This window comes from Salmo salar, chromosome 25 (genome assembly GCF_965601325.2).
Source record: "Salmo salar chromosome 25, fSalSal1, whole genome shotgun sequence".
Lineage (NCBI taxonomy): Eukaryota > Metazoa > Chordata > Actinopteri > Salmoniformes > Salmonidae > Salmo > Salmo salar.
Window position 1 is genome coordinate 38,369,429 of NC_138315.1, and position 20,702 is coordinate 38,390,130.

The 20,702-nt window shown below is 42.1% G+C and overlaps 2 protein-coding genes across 2 annotated transcripts in view; one reads left to right on the forward strand and one right to left on the reverse strand.

The window, feature by feature from the left end:
- The window catches only part of LOC106586699 (uncharacterized), a 94,190-nt gene extending 93,098 nt beyond the window's left edge, over window positions 1–1,092 (reverse strand). Inside the window, exon 1 of the mRNA XM_014174246.3 lies at window positions 434–1,092. The gene's annotated coding sequence lies outside the window, so the exon portion shown is untranslated. The remainder of the gene's footprint in view (window positions 1–433) is intronic.
- Window positions 1,093–18,562: 17,470 nt separating this feature from the next.
- LOC106586701 (discoidin, CUB and LCCL domain-containing protein 2) overlaps window positions 18,563–20,702 on the forward strand; it is a 41,593-nt gene continuing 39,453 nt past the window's right edge. The window contains exon 1 of the mRNA XM_014174247.2: window positions 18,563–18,998. Within this exon, the coding sequence (XP_014029722.1) occupies window positions 18,896–18,998 (103 nt within the window). The 5' untranslated portion in view covers window positions 18,563–18,895. The remainder of the gene's footprint in view (window positions 18,999–20,702) is intronic.

A 20,702-nucleotide genomic window follows, 5' to 3' on the forward strand; every position in this document is an offset into this window, starting at 1 on the left:
TTTTGAAATCTGACAACGCGGTTGGATTAACAAGAAGTTACGCTTTTAAATGATGTAGGACACTTGTATGTTCATGAATGTTTAATATGACTATTTTGTCATTTGAATTTGGCGCGCTCCAACTTCACCGGATGTTGTCGATTTTGATCCTGGTAACGGGATCGGATCCCTAATAGGTTTTAACAGGATATTTGGTAAAGATATGTTGATGCAGTGTTTGGTACCCCAACCGCGGCCAAAAGCTCTGCACCCCCCCGCAGCAACTGGCCCAAGCAATATACATTCAATGTGCCTACTTATGCTAAGATATGGTAACCTAGTTTTAAATAACAATGAACATGTTCTTAAAGGTAAGATGGACTTTGGGATAATAATAATTAATAGTAAATAATAAACAATAGTAATGCGGGATAATAATAAATCATTACTGTACCTTGTGTAAAAACGTATATCCTCGTCAGAACCAGCAAATCGCTGTGTTGGTCAGTTTGGGTGGTCAGTTTCTCCAGCTTTGCTCGAAGCTCCTCAATTTCTCTTACGTACTCATGGTTTGCCATTAGGGCCATGTCCAGGGCTGCAGGTTCAGGGACTGCACAGTAATCATGTGTCTGGACCGGATCAGATACGGCACAGTCCTTAGGCAGCGCACCTTGTTCTTCATCCTCCTCCAGTCGGAGCAGGAGGTTTCAGTCTTCTTTCCCAAACACCAGGTCTCTGTTGAATGTGCCAGTTCCACGCCAAGACTGTAGGAACAACACCTCTTTTTAGGTATTGTCGCCCCCCCAATTTTTCCCTCAACAAAGTCACTCTCGACGAAATGTGTACTACACACCTTTGTGTGTTTGGTGACAGTAAAGTTGTCACGACGTACTGCCAACAACCACCTTTTTCTGAGCTCTACATCGACCGGGAAACTATGGAAGCTCACAATACCATTACATTTGGAAGAAACTGAACACAGAGGCACTGAACAATGTTCATTAGCACCTCCTTCGCGGGGCTGTAATTAAAACTTAGTCATTGCGAACTATTTCAGTCAGAAATGCATCGACAACAGTTAGCTAGCTAGTAATCTAATGATAAAAACAATAGCGGAAATCGCTCCGGAAGTCATCAACCTGGTAGGAAGTAAATTAGAATGTTGGAGGCGATATAATGCATAGAGCCTGTTCTCGGGAAAAGGAGAGACAGATCGGGCAAGCAGGGTGCTGAAACAAAAGCTAACAATATGATGGCTAATATCTAGCTAGCTATCTTAGATAGCTATTGCTATGGTGAGAGGCAACAGTTTGTTCTGCTAACTGGCTAGCAACCCATTTTACTGTATCATTTAGCATGATCAACAAACAAGTGATGTGTCTTGGTCAAATTTTAAGAGTTGAGTATATAGCTAGTCCACTAAAGTCTGCTTGCTTACAACTGGTCATCATCTCTTCCACACAGTTTGCGCCAATCAGAGTATCTCCACCCAGTGATCTCCAAAGATGGATGAAACCCACCTGCTTGCTGTGCCCCTCCTGTACTGTTATACTGTGTACACCATATTTGCTTGACTCAATAGTTTTAAAGATGCACCTTACTTCACAAGGTTGAAAATCCTACATTCAATGAGTATTGAGGTTTTCCTTCCCACCATCAACAGGAAAACGTTGTGTAAGGTATAAAGTAAATAACATTATCATTAGTTCATTGGCTTGTCATGCCCATGCCATACCAATGGCTCTGAACATGTAACCATCACAGATGATATTGTAACCCAGGGACCTGTGATAGAGACATTGTCTAAAGCTTACAGTCATTCTTGTCCTAAAAACAATCACTGGTGTTCAAGAAACAGGTTATAATTTACATAAGGAACGTGCAACTAGGTTTCTTTCAATATGGTTTCCAACATAAGATTGCTAGAACTTTACTGAAGAGCAAGTGCATTACTGTAATGTAATTATTTTTTACAAAATACATTATTCACCTATGACTAGTGGATGCAAACAAATTAGCACTGGTAATTATGACTGGACAGTTTTAGCAGTATAGCAACAACTTCTGTAGAGTTATATTTAATTGGTTCAGGGTAGCACTGCCACCATGGCGCATCGGTGAGAATGTAATGAAATCAAAAGGAAAGGGTTGCAGTATTGGATATTTATTACACAGATAAAACAGGAGCACACTGGCACGAGGTGTTTGAATGGAGGGGTTGGAGTGAAGGTTTAGTAGTTGGAATTTTAAGTGTGTAGGAAGGGGTGTGGTTTCTGGAAGGCAGGTAAAAGCATATATTTGGATACACATAATATAAAAAGTAAATGAATGATAAAGTAGTGGCAAATATAGTGACTGAGCATAACTGTAAAATAGTGGACCCAAAGTGGCCAAGGTGGGAATGAAAACTATTCTAACTTGTAGGGGGGGAAAGCCCTCTCTGGACTACCAACTGAGGACATTGAGGACAATGTTCAATGGAAAGAGCATTGCATTGTATTTGCAGAGTCTGAACTAGTCATAGTCTAGGTTTGATAGTCTGGACTTTAGTACTAAGGAAGATGAGATGCTGTGTGAACTCATCAGTAGAGCACAAGAGGAAAAATAATTTGGTAATGGAGGAAGTATTGTTGCATTAAAGGGGCAATAAGCAGTTGCTACATCCATTTTTTGACTTATACATTTCAAAAAAATTGTTTTACCTGCTATATATTTGAACAGGGAAGACACACTGAGACCTAGGTCTCTTTTACAAATGTGCCCTGTATTTACAGTGCATTCGGAAAGTATTCAGACCCCTTGACTTTTTCCATATTTTGTTACGTTACAGCCTTATTCTAAAATGTATTAAATAATTGTTTTCCTCATCAATCTACACACAATACCCCATAATGACAAAACAAAAACAGGTTTTTAGAATTGTATGTATTCAGACCCTTTGCTATGAGACTCGAAATTTAGCTCAGGTGCATCCTGTTTCCATTGATCATCCTTGAGATTTCCTACTAGGTCTAGTGTTCCCTTTTAATGTGCTTAGGGAAAGAAAAGGGGGTAGCTACTAGCTAACAATGTTAGCAGACTGATTTTTGGCCAGACAAGTCGATGGAACTTGGTGGACTCCAATTCCCTCCAGTCAGCAGGCTGCTTGTCTCAGTGCTCCTATTGAATACTAATGTAATTTTATGTTCCTACAGTGGTGGCAGAGAGTGAGTGCCTGGCAGGCTAGTGGGCAGGTGAGTACTATTAAGATCACAAGTGCTTGTGTGGTATAGACTCTGTGTGGTGAATCAGACATGGATCCTCACATGGCCTTTTCCCCAGCAGCCATCACCATGAGACGTCGTGCCCTTCCCACATAAAATAATATTTGTAACAATTTTGGGGTATTTTTTTTAAACAAATTTCAACAAGACTTTTTGCTTTGTCATTATGGGGTATTGTGGGTAGATTGATGAGGGGGAAAACATGATTTAATCAATTTTAGAATAAGGCTGTAACGTAACCAAATGTTCCCTCATAACCATTTCCACTGCTCCTTTTTTTCTTGTCCATCATCTTCTCCTTCACCAGATCTTTCAGAAGGCCTGTGTAGTTCCCCACTCCATGTTTATGCATACTATGCTCCACTTTCTTCCTTATTTCTTTTTCCGCCATCTTCTCCAATCGCTCCCGTTCTCCAAACATTTCTCCCTGTGCAACCCTTCCAACGCCATCTTGACAACAGCTCAAGGTTTCACATGACCCTTTGTCTTGTAATAAAATTGTAAAGGAGAGTCCCCACCAAATATTTTTTGGGGTAATAAAACAGCTTGTTAGGTATTTACAAAATGATGTGTTCTCACCTCCACACACACACTTTATCTTATCTTTCAGCCTTTTGATCCAATATGGTCCTTAGCTATGTAACGTTCCCAGAACTTTTTTCCTTTCAACAACCAAATGGCAACCACAGGGGAACATTTCAGAAAAGGCTGAATTCACCAAAAAATAACATTATTTTATGAGGTTATTTGAACATTCTTAGAAAAATGTGTTTCTACCTTGACAAAAGAGCAATGTTCCCTAAAGGTTCCCCTTTGGATCTTCGAAAAAATACTTCCACACAACGTTCCCAAAACATTCTGTGAAAGTTATTTTCTAAGAACCTTTAAGGAACATTACAGGAACATTCTGTGCTAGCTAGGCTACTTGTATCAGCTGGTATAGATGAACTTCATGCCGATGAGCTTCTAGGTGTGCTCAGTAAAGTTGCCTGCCCTCCAGTGGCCACCACCACTCTCCAGCCTGGTACTGGAAATCCCAGGTGGACAGGCAGACAGAAAGAAACACTGGCAGACTTGGAAACAGAATCAAATGCAAATGTTGTAGCTAATTACATTGACAGGCTTTTCAGATAGTGGCTACCCAGAAGTCACTAAGTCTATTCTAAATGGAAAAGTAAAATAAATATAACCTAATCAAACTAATTTATACAGTAAAATGGTTTGCCTCTCACCATAGCCAGCTATCTAAGATAACTAGTCATCTAGCTAGCTAGCTAGCTAGCTACATATTAGCCATCATATTGCTAGCTTTTGTTTCAGCACCTTGCTTGCCCGATCTGTCTCCCCTTTTCCCGGGACTGCTCACACACCCCTGTTAATCATAGGAACAGTAACTATCAGGAAAGTTGTTGGAGAGAAGAAGCTGATCACAACAATACCCAGGTTGTCCACCAGAGAGCATCAGTTTCACAGCACAGAGCACATGCTGCTAGTAGAAGCTGCCCTTACGCCTTAGACACAGATCTAGGATAAGATTACTGTAATCCTAACTTTACCTTTAGGTGTTGGAATAATATGACTCTGTATTAGTGTTTAAAGGCTACTTACTCCAGATGAACTGCCAGACTGTTCATCAGAAACAATATTTCTGCTATTTAAATCATTGAAACATGTATTACTTTTAGACAATGCATTTGGTCAATGTGAGAAGTTAGCTGGTTGGAGAGGAGGATATCAGCTAAATACAATACCTAGAAAGGCCTGCACAGGAGGGCTTTTACTGATAGGAACACTAATAACACACGTTACTGGAATTCCACAAATGTATGCACTAAAGAGATAGAGAGAGATGACATAATATTCAATAACGAGACAATTTTGGACCGCTCCTCTACACAGCAAAAATGTATGTCCCCGTAGAAAACATCTGTATGCATTCAGATTCCTCAACTGTAGGCCTAGATGCACACACAAAGACAAACACAGACCCTCCCCGCGTCCACACAGTTCTGAATCACTGAGCACATTAATCACTGGTGAAAACACTGTTTGTTACTACGAGTTACTAATGAATACTCAGTTAGTTGCATCACACGCCAAAGCAAGTCAAGTTCTTACCTCTTTGCCAAGTCTGTTTGTGTGTGTGTGTCTGAGCCATTATAAACACATGATGTGTGTGTGGTGTGTGTGTGTGTTTGTCAAGATTATTATAGTTGTGTATTTTTTTATTAGTTTTTATTTCTATTAGTTTTAAGATTTTTCAGTTTAGTTTAAATTAGTTTTCAGAGCTGATTTGCTAGTTTTTATTTATTTTAAGTTGTATAAAGATATTTCTATTTTGTTTTTATATTATTTAATTTCAATTTGAGTGTTAGGAGCTAGGTTTCCATCCTATTGGCGACAGATCTTTATGCAAATTTGATAAAATCCACGTAAAAAATTGGGTAGGTTACATGAGACATGGATAAGAGCAAGATACTGTAAGTTATGAAGACATTAAATAACTTAACTTATTTTAACTGCCTATATATACACTCTTAATGCCTTTCAATGTCGTAACATCATTTTGTGACTCCAAGTTTACTTCAACATGATGGTTAATAAATTATATAAATACTTGAGCACAAATACATTTCCACCGCAATTGTCGCCTAATCTGTTTCACAGACAAAAAACATCCACACTTGTCCGGCATATTTTGTTTAGTCGACATTGGGATATTTTACCGACAATATGTGCTGTTTCCATCAGGCCTGTCGTGAGTTATTTCTATGCGTCAGGTAATTCATCACCCGTAAATGGTTGGAAGGAAACCTGGTTAGGGACAGGAAGCATGTGTGGAAGGCTAAAAGCCATTTGTATTCTATAGTTTTTTTGTATGTTTTTTGGGATGTAACTTCTTGCAACTTGGGGGCAGTCATACATAAGATGATGGGTCAGCTCATAGGTTAGGTTTAAATGATTAAGTCAGTCTCAATGTGACTTGGATTTAAAAGGAATAGTGCAGAGACTTGTGCAAAACAATATGGTGGAAGGAAACTCTCAATCATCCATGTTCACATTATTTCAAGACTTTTTACAACTGCTTAGACACAATTCCTGGAACAACTCACCATTTTCTCAAATCTTCACACACAATTTTAAAAACTCACGCAACGGTACAAAAATCTGACTTCTGGGTCCCTGTCACGACTTCCGCCGAAGTCGGTCCCTCTCCTTGTTCGGGCGGCGTTCATTCGGCAGTCGACGTCACCAGCTTTCTAGGCACCGCCGATCCACTTTTCATTTGTTCTGTCTTATCACACCTGGCTTCACTCACCAATCACTTGTTTATTATTTAACCCTCTGTTCCCCATGTTGTATTTGTGAGTGATTGTTATTTGTTACATGGATGATTGTCAGGCGTTGCACTTTTGTTTTAGACATTGTTTTTGGCACTTGTATGTGTTATGTGCCGTCATTTGGTAACCGGTATTAAAGTGCGCCTGTTTATTATACTCGGCTCTCCTGCACTTGACTTTGCCTCCCATATACACACATTACAGTCCCAATTCAAACTTTGCCCTCAGACAACACAAGCTGTCAAAACTACATGACTGTTTGTTACACACTGGAGGGATTAATTCAAAACACTGCTACCAAAATGTTTAGAATAGGATTTCAGATAAATAACTTGGAATTTTGTAAAATCACAGCACTGACTATCCAGATAACCCTTTCAGGAACACCCTGATGAGAGAAATTCAAAACAGTACTGTAATAAATACCTTACATTAGTGGATAAGGGAATACTACTGTATATGCTGTTTTGGTCAAAAACCTGACCTTTGAAACGTCACACTGACAAAGCATGTAAGGAAGAGTCCATGCACAGTAAAATACCCAATTTCCAAAAGCTTTATTTCCAAATGCAGCAAATGTACAGGTTACTCAGCATCAGCGTTCTCATCATCTCGTCTTAGGTCTGGGTCAGGCCATAATATCTCATCAACGTCACACATTATGTTTGCTCTTGCCAGACAGCATGGGAAAAATGCCTTAGAAAACCCTGGATAGACTCCACAGACACATCACCACAGGCGTCCACCATGGCATCCAGGAGGTTTTGCTGTGCGTAGGGGTTGCTGTCATACTCTCCACCGCCATGCTGAGAAAAATTCCTCAATCGGATTCAGAAATGGGGAATATGCTGGCAAAAAAAGAACGGTGAACCTGCGGTGGTCACTGAACCAGGCGCGAACCAGAGGAGACGGTGGGAACTCACGTTATCCCAAATGACAGCATATTGGGCTTGCTCTGGTTGCCCTGGCTCCCCTTCCTGTTGAAGAATGTTATTGTGCAGCTGATCTAGAAATTGAAGGAGTTGTGCCGTGTTGTATGGACTCACTTTAACATGGCGGTGGAGGACACCATGATTGCTGATGGCTGCAGATAGGGTGACTTTGCCTCCCCTCTGGCCAGGAACTTGTATGATGGCACGGTGACCAATGATGTTGTGCCCCCTTTTGCTAGGTTGAACCCTGCCTCGTCAATGAAGATGTACTCCTGTGGTTCCATCCAGTTCAAAGATTCTCTACAGAAGTAATAAATAAAAAACATTTTACTGTACTACAAATACACTACTGTAGTGTACTACTGTACTGGAATGAAAGATTGTGTACTGCAGTTACTGTAACACATTACTATACAGTACTGTATTGATATGCTGGAGAGATGGGCCATACTACATATTGTAAAAATTCTGTACACTATAGCAATTACCTGCACATATTGGAATCGTTGCTCCTTAACTCTGTTTGAATTCCTTTCAAAAGGCACACAGTACAGCTGCTTTGTCCTTATGTGATTCTTCTGAACGATCTGGTCAATGGTGGAAATGTTGATGCTGCCAGTTCCTTGGAAGACTGACAGCAGGTCTTCAACTATATGGGTTTGAGTTTCCCTCAAACGGATGACATTATTGGCAATCACCATATTCTCCAGGGCTCCTGCTCAGCTGTGAGAAGTCTCCACCTACCTCCAATAGATGGCCGCCTCTCTGTTCTGCTAAAATGAAATTTGACCATTACTGAACTATGGCCATCCATTACTGTGGTAAAAACTACACTGAGAACAAAGTGGAGATTCAGTCTATATGCAAAAAGACATTACATGTATCACAGTAACCACAAGGCAAATGACCTGTTTTCCCTTCTGAAAGTACGGACAATGGATGCAACCGTGTAACGGCTTAGGTTGGGTTGGACTAGCAGTCCAGGTTCTCTCATAGTCCTCCCATGTACGAGCACATGATGAACTAGGGTAGCACGGATTTCATCTGAGGTTACTTGTCTTTGTTGTTGTCGTCCTCTTCCTCTGTTGTCTTGCAACTTTGGCATTGTTAGGATCCATTGTTCCAAAGCACACGGACATGCCTCTAGACCCCATTTATTGATCCTGCAATTCTGATTGGTGTGTTAACAATTTTGAGGCTTAGTGTTTGCACCTGGAGAAAGGTGTGCTCTTTGAGTTTAAGTTGTGATGACTTGAGTTAATTGTACTGAGAGCATGTGTTTGGTGAAGGAATATATAGTGGAATGAATGATTTATTTGGCCACTTTTGTGTAAGGTTTTGCAGAAAGAGTTTTGAATATTGAAACGTGTGGAAACAGGTGAATAGTGTTTACGGTGAAGGGGAAATGTGTGTGTTTTTGGGAATGACTTAAAGGAATGGGTTTTTGTGCGACAGGAACAAGTTTTGTGTTTAAGAAATTTAGAAAATTTGTAGCTTTAGTAGTGCATGTAAGAAGAATCAAGTTAGCTACCTAAACAATTGTTTGCATGTTAGCTAGGGATAGCTAGTGTTAGTGATGTACAAGCTAGGCCCATTTCAAACACAGCCATTTACTGTTCACATTTATTCCCACCAAATTAATTTGCTTGAAAACTTCCCAAAAGCTTGAAGAAAGTTCGTTTTGGAGTCAAAGATAGTTCCAGAATAGTTTTTGTTTTTCAAATGGGTTTATTTGTTAATCATTTTATTTCAGTTTACTAATTTGTTTTTTCATGATTTAATTCTTATTTTAGTTTCAGTTTACTATATTAACCTTGGTGTGTGCATCATGATGGTAGAAATAAACGAATGAGCAGCCCAGTCAAAACTGTTCGCTGCTCTGGCACCCCAATGGTGGAACAAGCTCCCTCACGACGCCAGGACAGCGGAGTCAATCACCACCTTCCGGAGACACCTGAAACCCCACCTCTTTAAGGAATACCTAGGATAGGATAAAGTAATCCTTCTACCCCCCCCCCCCCCCTTAAAAGATTTAGATGCACTATTGTAAAGTGGTTGTTCCACTGGAAATCATAAGGTGAATGCACCAATTTGTAAGTCGCTCTGGATAAGAGCGTCTGCTAAATGACTTAAATGTAAATGTAAATGTAAATGTAATGCACCACTGGGACTCAGGAACATCTGGACACTGGACAGGGACCAAAATGTAGGTGTTCATTAATAATAGATTATTACTGGCACACAATCTACTAACCACAACAGACAGTCAATAACAAAGCCACTTTGTGTTATATCTCTTCAATAAAAGAGTAAGCCGTTTATCTTCACATAAAAGCTAAGCACTGACTAAGGACTGACTGTGGCTGGGTCATGGGCCTGGGCAGGTATGGCAGTATGGGCTATTTAGGTTGTAGGCCTGTGACAACTTGTCCTCCAATAAATGTTGATTACCTGGTTCATCCCTATCACCAGGGCCAGCTCCAGGCATAAGCAACATAAGTCAGGGTCTCAACTTAATATTGAGAGTTAGAATAGTAGAATACTGAAGGTGGAAGTTCAAATTTGGTTCTTTATCAGCATTTTCTCTCTTATGTCATCACTGACAGTCACTCAATTAGCCATGTCAGCTAACAATTTTAAGCTTGCTAGACTAAGTTACCAATCTATCTAAATTTAGTAGTAATCTTGGCATAATACCAACCGGGTACGCAGGACATGTGGCCAGGGGCCCTGACCTCCATGGAGTCCCCATTGATTTTGTTAGTCACTCTCACTCAGATATCATTAACATTGCATAAGTTATGGCAAAATGTGTAGAATTGCAGGAAATGTACTTTAAAACTGAAAACAATGAATCTCCACCACATGGCAAAAGGGGTAGAGTTGAACAAAATGTGCTGTAAAACTGGATACATTTTTCTCTTTGCCCTATGGCAAAAGTAGAATTGCAACATTTTCTCTCTGCCCCATGGCAAAATGTGTAGAACTGCAGAAAACATGCTAAAACTGCAACATTTTCTCTGCACAGTAAATTTGTCAGTGTTTTACCACTACCTCAGATAACATACGTTCCCACTCTACGGTATATAAAGTACTCTGATTGTGGTGTTATACATTTATAGTGTTAATGTAACACTTCACAGTGTAAAACACTGCATTAGACATCAAATTTAACACTGTGGGGTAACTAACACTCACAGCGTTATTTCAATTCAAAACTAGTGTTAATTTAGAGTTAACTCCTATTAATGTTATACAAAAAAACTGTTACAGTAAGTGATTTTGGGTGTCGTTTTAACATATGGTGTAAAGCCTCATTTGCTTATTTCACATGGTGCCTTTTCTTTTTGAGTGAATTGTAGAGTTACCACCCAGTTGCAAACCGTAGTCTGTCTTTATGGTGGCTTTGGAGCAGTGGCTTCTTCCTTGCTGAGCGGCTTTTCAGGTTATGTCAATATAGGACTCGTTTTACTGTGGATATAGATACTTTTGTACCTGTTTCCTCCAGCATCTTCACAAGGTCCTTTGCTGTTGTTCTGGGATTGATTTGCAGTTTTCGCACCAAAATTTGTTCATCTCTATGAGACAGAACGCGTCTCCTTCCTGAGCGGTATGATGACTGCGTGGTCCCATGGTGTTTATACTTGCGTACTATTGTTTGTACAGATGAACGTGGTACCTTCAGCCGTTTGGAAATTGCTCCCAAGGATGAACCAGACTTGTGGAGGTCTACAATTTATTTTCTGACATATTGGCTGATTTTCTTTTGATTTTCCCATGATGTCGAGCAAAGAGGCACTGAGTTTGAAGGTAGGCCTTGAAATATATCCACAGGTACACCTCCAATTGACTCAAATGATGTCAATTAGCCTATCAGAAGCTTCTAAAGCCATGACATCATTTTCTGGAATTTTCCAAGCTGTTTAAAGGCACAGTCAACTTAGTGTATGTAAACTTCTGACCCACTGAAATTGTGATACAGTTAATTATAAGTGAAATAATCTGTCTGTAAACAATTGTTGGAAAAATGACTTGTGTCACGCACAAAGTAGATGTCCTAACCGACTTGCCATAACTTCCGACTTCAACTGTATGAAAAGCAATACTAAAAAAAACTACCTGCATAGCATAGTGGCGCAACGGTCTACATCTCAGTGCTAGAGGCATCACTACATACCCTGGTTCGATTCCAGGCTGTATCACAACCGGCCGTGATTGGGAGTCCCATTGGGCGGTGCACAATTGGCCCAGCGTCGTCCGTGTTAGGGTTTGGCCGGGGTAGGCCATCATTGTAAATAAGAATTTGTCCTTACAGTTTTTCTCGCTTGTTTAACACGAATACTGGTTCCTTTAGCACAAAAACCCATACCTTTACATCATTCCCAAAAACACACACACATTTCCCATAACCGTCCACACGTTTCAATATTCAAAACTCTTTCTGCAAAACCTTACACAAAAGTGGACAAATAAATCATTCATTGCATTCGTTCACCAAACACATGCTCTCAGTATAATTAACTCAAGTCATCACAACCTAAACTCAAAGAGCACACCTTTCTCCAGGTGCAAACACTAAGCCTCAAAATTGTTAACACACCAATTAGTCACGTCCTGACCATAGTAAGATGTCATTTTCTATGGTAGAGTAGGTCAGGGCGTGACAGGGGGTGTTTTGTGTTTTTGTGTTTTCTATTTCTATGTTCTTAGGTTCTAGTTTTTGTTTTCTATGTTGGCTTGTTTGGGATGATCTCCAATTGGAGGCAGCTGGTCCTTGTTGTCTCTAATTGGAGATCATATTTAAGTAGGGGTTTTTCTTCCTGGGTTTTGTGGGTGATTATATTTTGAGTAGTGTTTGTTTCGCTCTGCGGCATGGGTTGTTGTTTTGTCATATACAGTTATTTATATATTGCAAAGTTTCACGGATTAAATAAAATGTGGAACTACAACCACGCTGCACTTTGGTCCGCTCCTTTTGACAGCTGTGACGCAATCAGAATTGCAGGATCAATAAATGGGGTCTAGAGGCATGTCCATGTGCTTTGGAACAATGTATCCTAACAATGCCAAAGTTGCAAGACAACAGAGGAAGAGGACGACAACAACAAAGACAAGTAACCTCAGATGAAATCCGTGCTACCCTAGTTCATCATGTGCTCGTACATGGGAGGACTATGAGAGAACCTGGACTGCTAGTCCAACCCAACCTAAGCCGTTACACGGTTGCATCCATTGTCCGTACTTTCAGAAGGGAAAACAGGTCATTTGCTTTGTTGTTACTGTGATACATGTAATGTCGTTTTGCATATAGACTGAATCTCCACTTTGTTCTCAGTGTAGTTTTTACCACAGTAATGGATGGCCATAGTTCAGTAATGGTCAAATTTCATTTTAGCAGAACAGAGAGGCGGCCATCTATTGGAGGTAGGTGGAGACTTCTCACAGCTGAGCAGGAGCCCTGGAGAATATGGTGATTGCCAATAATGTCATCCGTTTGAGGGAAACTCAAACCCATATAGTTGAAGACCTGCTGTTAGTCTTCCAAGGAACTGGCAGCATCAACATGTCCACCATTGACCAGATCGTTCAGAAGAATCACATAAGGACAAAGCAGCTGTACTGTGTGCCTTTTGAAAGGAATTCAAACAGAGTTAAGGCGCAACGATTCCAATATGTGCAGGTAATTGCTATAGTGTACAGAATTTTTACAATATGTAGTATGGCCCATCTCTCCAGCATATCAATACAGTACTTTATAGTAATGTGTTACAGTAACTGCAGTACACAATCTTTCACTCCAGTACAGTGGTACTGTATTTGTAGTACAGTAAAATGTTTTTTATTTATTACTTCTGTAGAGAATCTTTGAACTGGATGCCATGGCTGGCCCACAGGAGTACATCTTCATCGACGAGGCAGGGTTCAACCTAACAAAGCGCAAAAGGGGGCGCAACATCATTGTTCATCGTGCCATCATACAAGTTCCTGGCCAGAGGGGAGGCAAAGTCACCCTATCTGCAGCCATCAGCAATCATGGTGTCCTCCACCGCCATGTCAAAGTGAGTCCATACAACACGGCACAACTCCTTCAATTTCTAGATCAGCTGCACAATAACATTCTTCAACAGGAAGGGGAGCCAGGGCAACCAGAGCAAGCCCAATATGCTGTCATTTGGGATAACGTGAGTTCCAATTGTCTCCTCTGGTTCGCGCCTGGTTCAGTGACCACCGCAGGTTCACCGTTCTTTTTTTGCCAGCATATTCCCCATTTCTGAATCCGATTGAGGAATTTTTCTCAGCATGGCGGTGGAGAGTATGACAGCAACCCCTACGCACAGCAAAACCTCCTGGATGCCATGGTGGACGCCTGTGGTGATGTGTCTGTGGAGTCTATCCAGGGTTTTTTAAGGCATTTTTCCCACGTTGTCTGGCAAGCGCAAACATGTGTGACGTTGATGAGATACTATGGCCTGGCCCAGACCTGAGACGAGATGACGAGAACGCTGATGCTGAGTAACCTGTACATTTGCTGCATTTGGAAATAAAGCTTTTGGAAAATGGGTATTCTATTGTGCATGGACTCTTCCTTACATGTTTTTCGGAGCCATCATCGACTCAGTGGGTTTTATCCAACATGTCTCTGGACCTACTCACTGCCACAGTCATACTCTGGACCTAGTTTTGTCCCATGGAATAAATGTTGTGGATCTTAATGTTTTTCCTCATAATCCTGGACTATCGGACCACCATTTTATTACGTTCACAATCGCAACAAATAATCTGCTCAGACCCCAACCAAGAAGCATTAAAAGTCGTGCTATAAATTCTCAGACAACCCAAAGATTCCTTGATGCCCTTCCAGACTCCCTCTGCCTACCCAAGGACGTCAGAGGACAAAAATCAGTTAACCACCTAACCGAGGAACTCAATTTAACCTTGCGCAATAGCCTAGATGCAGTTGCACCCCTAAAAACTAAAAACATTTGTCATAAGAATCTAGCTCCCTGGTATACAGAAAATACATGAGCTCTGAAGCAAGCTTCCAGAAAATTGGAACGGAAATGGCGCCACACCAAACTGGAAGTCTTCCGACTAGCTTGGAAAGACCGTACCGTGCAGTATCGAAGAGCCCTCACTGCTGCTCGATCATCCTATTTTTCCAACTTAATTGAGGAAAAATAAGAACAATCCGAAATTTATTTTTGATACTGTCGCAAAGTTAACTAAAAAGCAGCATTCCCCAAGAGATGATGGCTCTCACTTCAGCAGTGATGAATTCATGAACTTCTTTGAGGAAAAGATCATGATCATTAGAAAGCAAATTATGGACTCCTCTTTAAATCTGCGTATTCCTCCAAAGCTCCGTTGTCCTGAGTCTGCACAACCCTGCCAGGACCTAGGATCAAGGGAGACACTAAAGTGTTTTAGTACTATATCTCTTGACACAATGATGAAAATAATCATGGCCTCTAAACCTTCAAGCTGCATACTGGACCCTATTCCAACTAAACTACTGAAAGAGCTGCTTTCTGTGCTTGGCCCTCCTATGTTGAACATAATAAACGGCTCTCTATCCACCGGATGTGTACCAAACTCACTAAAAGTGGCAGTAATAAAGCCTCTCTTGAAAAAGCCAAATCTTGACCCAGAAATTATAAAAAAACTATCGGCCTATATCGACTCTTCCATTCCTCTCAAAAATGTTAGAAAAAGCTGTTGCGCAGCAACTCACTGCCTTCCTGAAGACAAACAATGTACACGAAACGCTTCAGTCTGGTTTTAAACCCCATCATAGCACTGAGACTGCACTTGTGAAGGTGGTAAATGACCTTTTAATGATGTCAGACCGAGGTTCTGCATCTGTCCTCGTGCTCCTAGATCTTAGTGCTGCTTTTGATACCATCGATCACCACATTCTTTTGGAAAGATTGGAAACCCAAATTGGTCTACATGGACAAGTTCTGGCCTGGTTTAGGTCTTATCTGTCGGAAAGATATCAGTTTGTCTCTGTGAATGGTTTGTCCTCTGACAAATCAATTGTAAATGTCGGTGTTCCTCAAGGTTCCGTTTTAGGACCACTATTGTTTTCACTATATATTTTACCTCTTGGGGATGTCATTCAAAAACATAATGTTAAATTTCACTGCTATGCGGATGACACACAGCTGTACATTTCAATGAAACATGGTGAAGCCCCAAAATTGCCCTCGCTAGAAGCCTGTGTCTCAGACATAAGGAAGTGGATGGCTGCAAACTTTCTACTCTTAAACTCGGACAAAACAGAGATGCTTGTTCTAGGTCCCAAGAAACAAAGAGATCTTCTGTTGAATCTGACAATTCATCTGGATGGTTGTACAGTCGTCTCAAATAAAACTGTGAAGGACCTCGGCGTTACTCTGGACCCTGATCTCTCTTTTGAAGAACATATCAAGACTGTTTCAAGGACAGCTTTTTTCCATCTACGTAACATTGCAAAAATCAGAAACTTTCTGTCCAAAAATGACGCAGAAAAATTCATCCATGCCTTTGTTACTTCTAGGTTGGACTACTGCAATGCTCTACTTTCCGGCTACCCGAATAAAGCACTAAATAAACTTCAGTTAGTGCTAAATATGGCTGCTAGAATCCTGACTAGAACCCAAAAATTTGATCATATTACTCCATTGCTAGCCTCCCTACACTGGTTTCCTGTTAAGGCAAGGGCTGATTTCCAAGGTTTTACTGCTAACCTACAAAGCATACATGGGCTTGCTCCTACCTATCTTTCCGATTTGGTCCTGCCGTACATACCAACACGTACGCTACGGTCACAAGACGTGGGCCTCCTAATTGTTCCTAGAATTTCTAAGCAAACAGCTGGAGGCAGGGCTTTCTCCTATAGAGCTCCATTTTTATGGAATAGTCTGCCTACCCATGTGAGAGATGCAGACTCAGTCTCAACCTTTAAGTCTTTACTGAAGACACATTTCTTCAGTAGGTCCTATGATTAAGTGTAGTCTGGCCCAGGGGTGTGAAGGTGAACGGAAAGGCTGGAGCAACGAACCGCCCTTGCTGTCTCTGCCTGGCCGGTTTCCCCTCTTTCCACTGGGATTCTCTGCCTCTACCCCTATTACGGGGGCTGAGTCACTGGCTTCTGGTGTTCTTCCATGCCATCCCTGGGAGGGGTGCGTCACTTGAGTGGGTTGAGTCACTGACGTGGTCTTCCTGTCTGGGTTGGCGCCCCCCCTTGGGCTGTGCCGTGGCGGAGATCTTTGTGGGCTATACTCGGCCTTGTCCCGGGATGGTATGTTGGTGGTTGGAGATATCCTTCCAGTGGTGTCGAGGCTGTGCTTTGGCAAAGTGGGTGGGGTTATATCCTACCTGTTTGGCCCTGTCCGGGGGTTTCATCGGATGGGGCCACAGTGTCTCCTGACCCCTCCTGTCTCAGCCTCCAGTATTTATGCTGCAGTAGTTTATGTGTCGGGGGGTTAGGGTCAGTCTGTCACATCTGGAGTATTTCTCTTGTCTTTTCCGGTGTCCTGTGTGAATTTAAATATGCTCTCTCTAATTCTCTCTCTCTTTCTTTCTTTCTTTCTTTCTTTCTTTCTTTCTTTCTTTCTTTCTTTCTCTCTTGGGAGCCCTAGGACCATGCCTCAGGACTACCTGGCTTGATGACTCCTTGCTGTCCCCAGTTCACCTGGCCGTGCTGCTGCTCCAGTTCCAACTGCTCTGCCTGCAGCTATGGAACCCTGACCTGTTTGCCGGACGTGCTACCTGTCCCAGACCTGCTGTCCCAGACCTGCTGGAACCCTGACCTATTCACCGGATGTGCTACCTGTCCCAGACCTGCTGTTTTCAACTCTCTAGAGACAGCAGGAGCGGTAGAGATACTCTCAAAGATCGGCTATGAAAAAGCCAACTGACACTTACTCTTGTGTTACTGACTTGTTGCACCCTCGACAACTACTATGATTATTATTATTTGACCATGCTGGTCATTTATGAACATTTGAACATCTAGGCCATGTGCTGTTATAATCTCCACCCGGCACAGCCAGAAGAGGACTGGCCACCCCTCATAGCCTGGTTCCTCTCTAGGTTTCTTCCTAGGTTTTGGCCTTTCTAGGGAGTTTTTCCTAGCCACCGTGCTTCTACATCTGCATTGCTTGCTGTTTGGGGTTTTAGGCTGGGTTTCTGTACAGCACTTTGAGATATCAGCTGATGTAAGAAGGGCTATATAAATACATTTGATTTGATTTGTCAGTGTGACGTTTCAAAGGTCAGGTTTTTGACCAAAACAGCATATACAGTAGTATTCCCTTATCCACTTATGTAAGGTATTTATTACAGTACTGTTTTGAATTTCTCACGTCAGGGTGTTCCTGAAAGGGTTATCTGGATAGTCAGTGCTGTGATTTTACAAAATTCCAAGTTATTTATCTGAAATCCTATTCTAAACATTTTGGTAGCAGTGTTTTGAATTAATCCCTTCAGTGTGTAACTTCATGACTGTTTGTTTTGACAGCTTGTGTTGTCTGAGGGCAAAGTTTGATTTGGGACCCAGAAGTTAGCTGTTTGTACCGTTGGGTGTGTTTTTTAAAATTGTGTGTGTGAATATTTGAGAGAATGGTGAGTTGTTCCAGGAATTGTCTAAGCAATTGAGAACTGTGACTTAAATAAATAAAAAATAGCATGCTGGAAAATATAAGATGGGTGTGGTTTTGATCTGACTCTGCAGTGTAAAACATTTCTGGTTAATACTGGGGTTACTTTACACCACAGTGTTAATTTCACTCAGAGTGAATTTAAATCCTGAATCAACACATGTTACATTGAAAAGAACACTGGCCATTTTGCTGTGTACATACATGGAAAAATGTGTAGAATTGCAGGAAATTAACTTAAAATGTTATCTCAGCGCTAAAGAGGGGGCCACAAAATGTTATTTTCCTCGAGGTGGAGGGAAAACAAATATTGCTTAGGGCCCCCAAAATGCTAGAGCCGGCCCTGCCTACCATGTCCAACGGGGAAAACTCGTTACAGGCTGCTCACAGGAGCGCAGGGGAAAGTCACGGTGTAATATTTTTTATTCCATCACACCACTTGGTGGACTAGGGGATTCCTATTGCAATGTGGGAGGAGGGGCGGAAGTGGAGGAAGTCGTTCCACAGCCGATTGGATAATGTTTCTTCAGATTCAGTTGGAAACGAAGCTAAACGCGACCGCGCAGTGATTTCAGAGAGTTGAGAGTGTCGGCGGTTTCAGAGCGCGGAAGGAAGCAAGGGTTAATTTGACGGAAGACGGAGGTTTTGGGAAGCGGCGTTTTAAACTGCTTGTGTGGACTAAACTTGGAGTTCACCGGTGTAAAAGCGTGCATTATGCATTCAGACTGCAGGCTGCTATGGGCAGAGCGGTAATGGTGGGCAGGGGACCGACAGGGACCAGGCTTTTCTTCTTGTCGACTGTCATCATCCTCACCGCCAGAAGCAGTCGAGCGCAGCAAGGTTGGTGTCGGTCGGTGCCACTCAATGTAACCAAGTGTAATAAAAGTGTTACAAACTCGATACATATAGTGTGCTGCTAGCTATACGTGGTTATGACGCAGTGGTCGATAGTCAAGCGGCAGAGATTATTTTGTTGTCCTCAGCAAGGGGAGCAAAGCAGACACTGTATCGCCAGATGGCCTACCTTACATGGCTCGTTCTCTCCCCTATCCCAAATATGTAGCCAGAATCACAGACTGGAAAAGTTCCTCTTTAGTCCAAGTAGTTTGTTAGTCATTGAAATGGGTTATTGAAGTGTAGCCCACAGCCTATATATAAAGGGTAGACCGCAAAATAAACACTAGTCATTCGTGGGCAGGATATCAGGTAATGAAAGAGACAGCTATATTACAATTTGGTAGAATTTTGCCGAGGGGTTGACGTAGTAGAGAGGGGTAAACATCCTCATATCAATTTATCGTGGCATTACAGGGAGTAACGAGTTAACAAATCGTCTTAATCCCGCGAACTAGGTTAATGTGCACGTGGTTTAGAAACGTATTGCACTTCTCCAACTGACACTTGAACGGTTGGAAAGGGGTTTGGAAACGTTGGTGGTTGAGCACAGTGTTTGGTTAGTGTTGGTGTAAACTGATCCGAAAGCTGCTTCTCTCGAAGTCCAGCGGGATGGGGAGGCCACTGTGTTTTTGTCCAGTTCATCTGGCTAATGTCCAGCCAGTGTCAGTGATGTTACATAACACCAGCCAGGCCGCCATAATGTATGACTGTCCACTGTTATCGCTGGTCAACAGAAAAAGCCATAGCCCATTCCCCTATAGCTCCTAGCCTGTTCCCATATAGCTCCTAGCCTGTTCCCCTATAGCTCCTAACACCTAGCCTGTTCCCCTATAGCTCCTAACACCTAGCCTGTTCCCCTATAGCTCCTAACCCCGAGCCTGTTCCTCTATAGCTCATTAACCCTAGCCTGTTCCCCTATAGCTCCTAACCCCTAGCCTGTTCCCCTATAGATCATTTAACCCTAGCCTGTTCCCCTATAGCTCCTAACACCTAGCCTGTTCCCCAATAGCTCCTAACCTCTAGCCTGTTCCCCTATAGCTCATTTAACCCTAGCCCGTTCCCCTATAGCTCATTTAACCCTAGCCTGTTCCCCCATAGCTCCCAACCCATAACCTGTTCCCCTATAGCTCCTAACACCTAGCCTGTTCCCCTATAGCTCCTAACACCTAGCCTGTTCCCATATAGCTCATTAACTCTAGCCTGTTCCCCTATAGCTCATTTAAACCCAGCCTGTTCCCCTATAGCTCCTTAACCCTAGCCGTTCCCCTATAGCTCATTAACCCAAGCCTGTTCCCCTATAGCTCCTTAACCCTAGCCGTTCCCCTATAGCTCATTAACACTAGCCTGTTCCCCTATAGCTCCTAGCCTGTTCCCATATAGCTCCCAACCCCTAACCTGTTCCCCTATAGCTCATTAACCCCTAGCCTGTTCCCCTATAGCTCATAACCTCTAGCCTGTTCCCCTATAGCTCATAACCTCTAGCCTGTTCCCCTATAGCTCATTAACCCCTAGCCTGTTCCCCTATAGCTCATTAACCCCTAGCCTGTTCCCCTATAGCTCATTAACCCCTAGCCTGTTCCCCTATAGCTCCTAACACCTAGCCTGTTCCCCTATAGCTCATAACCTCTAGCCTGTTCCCCTATAGCT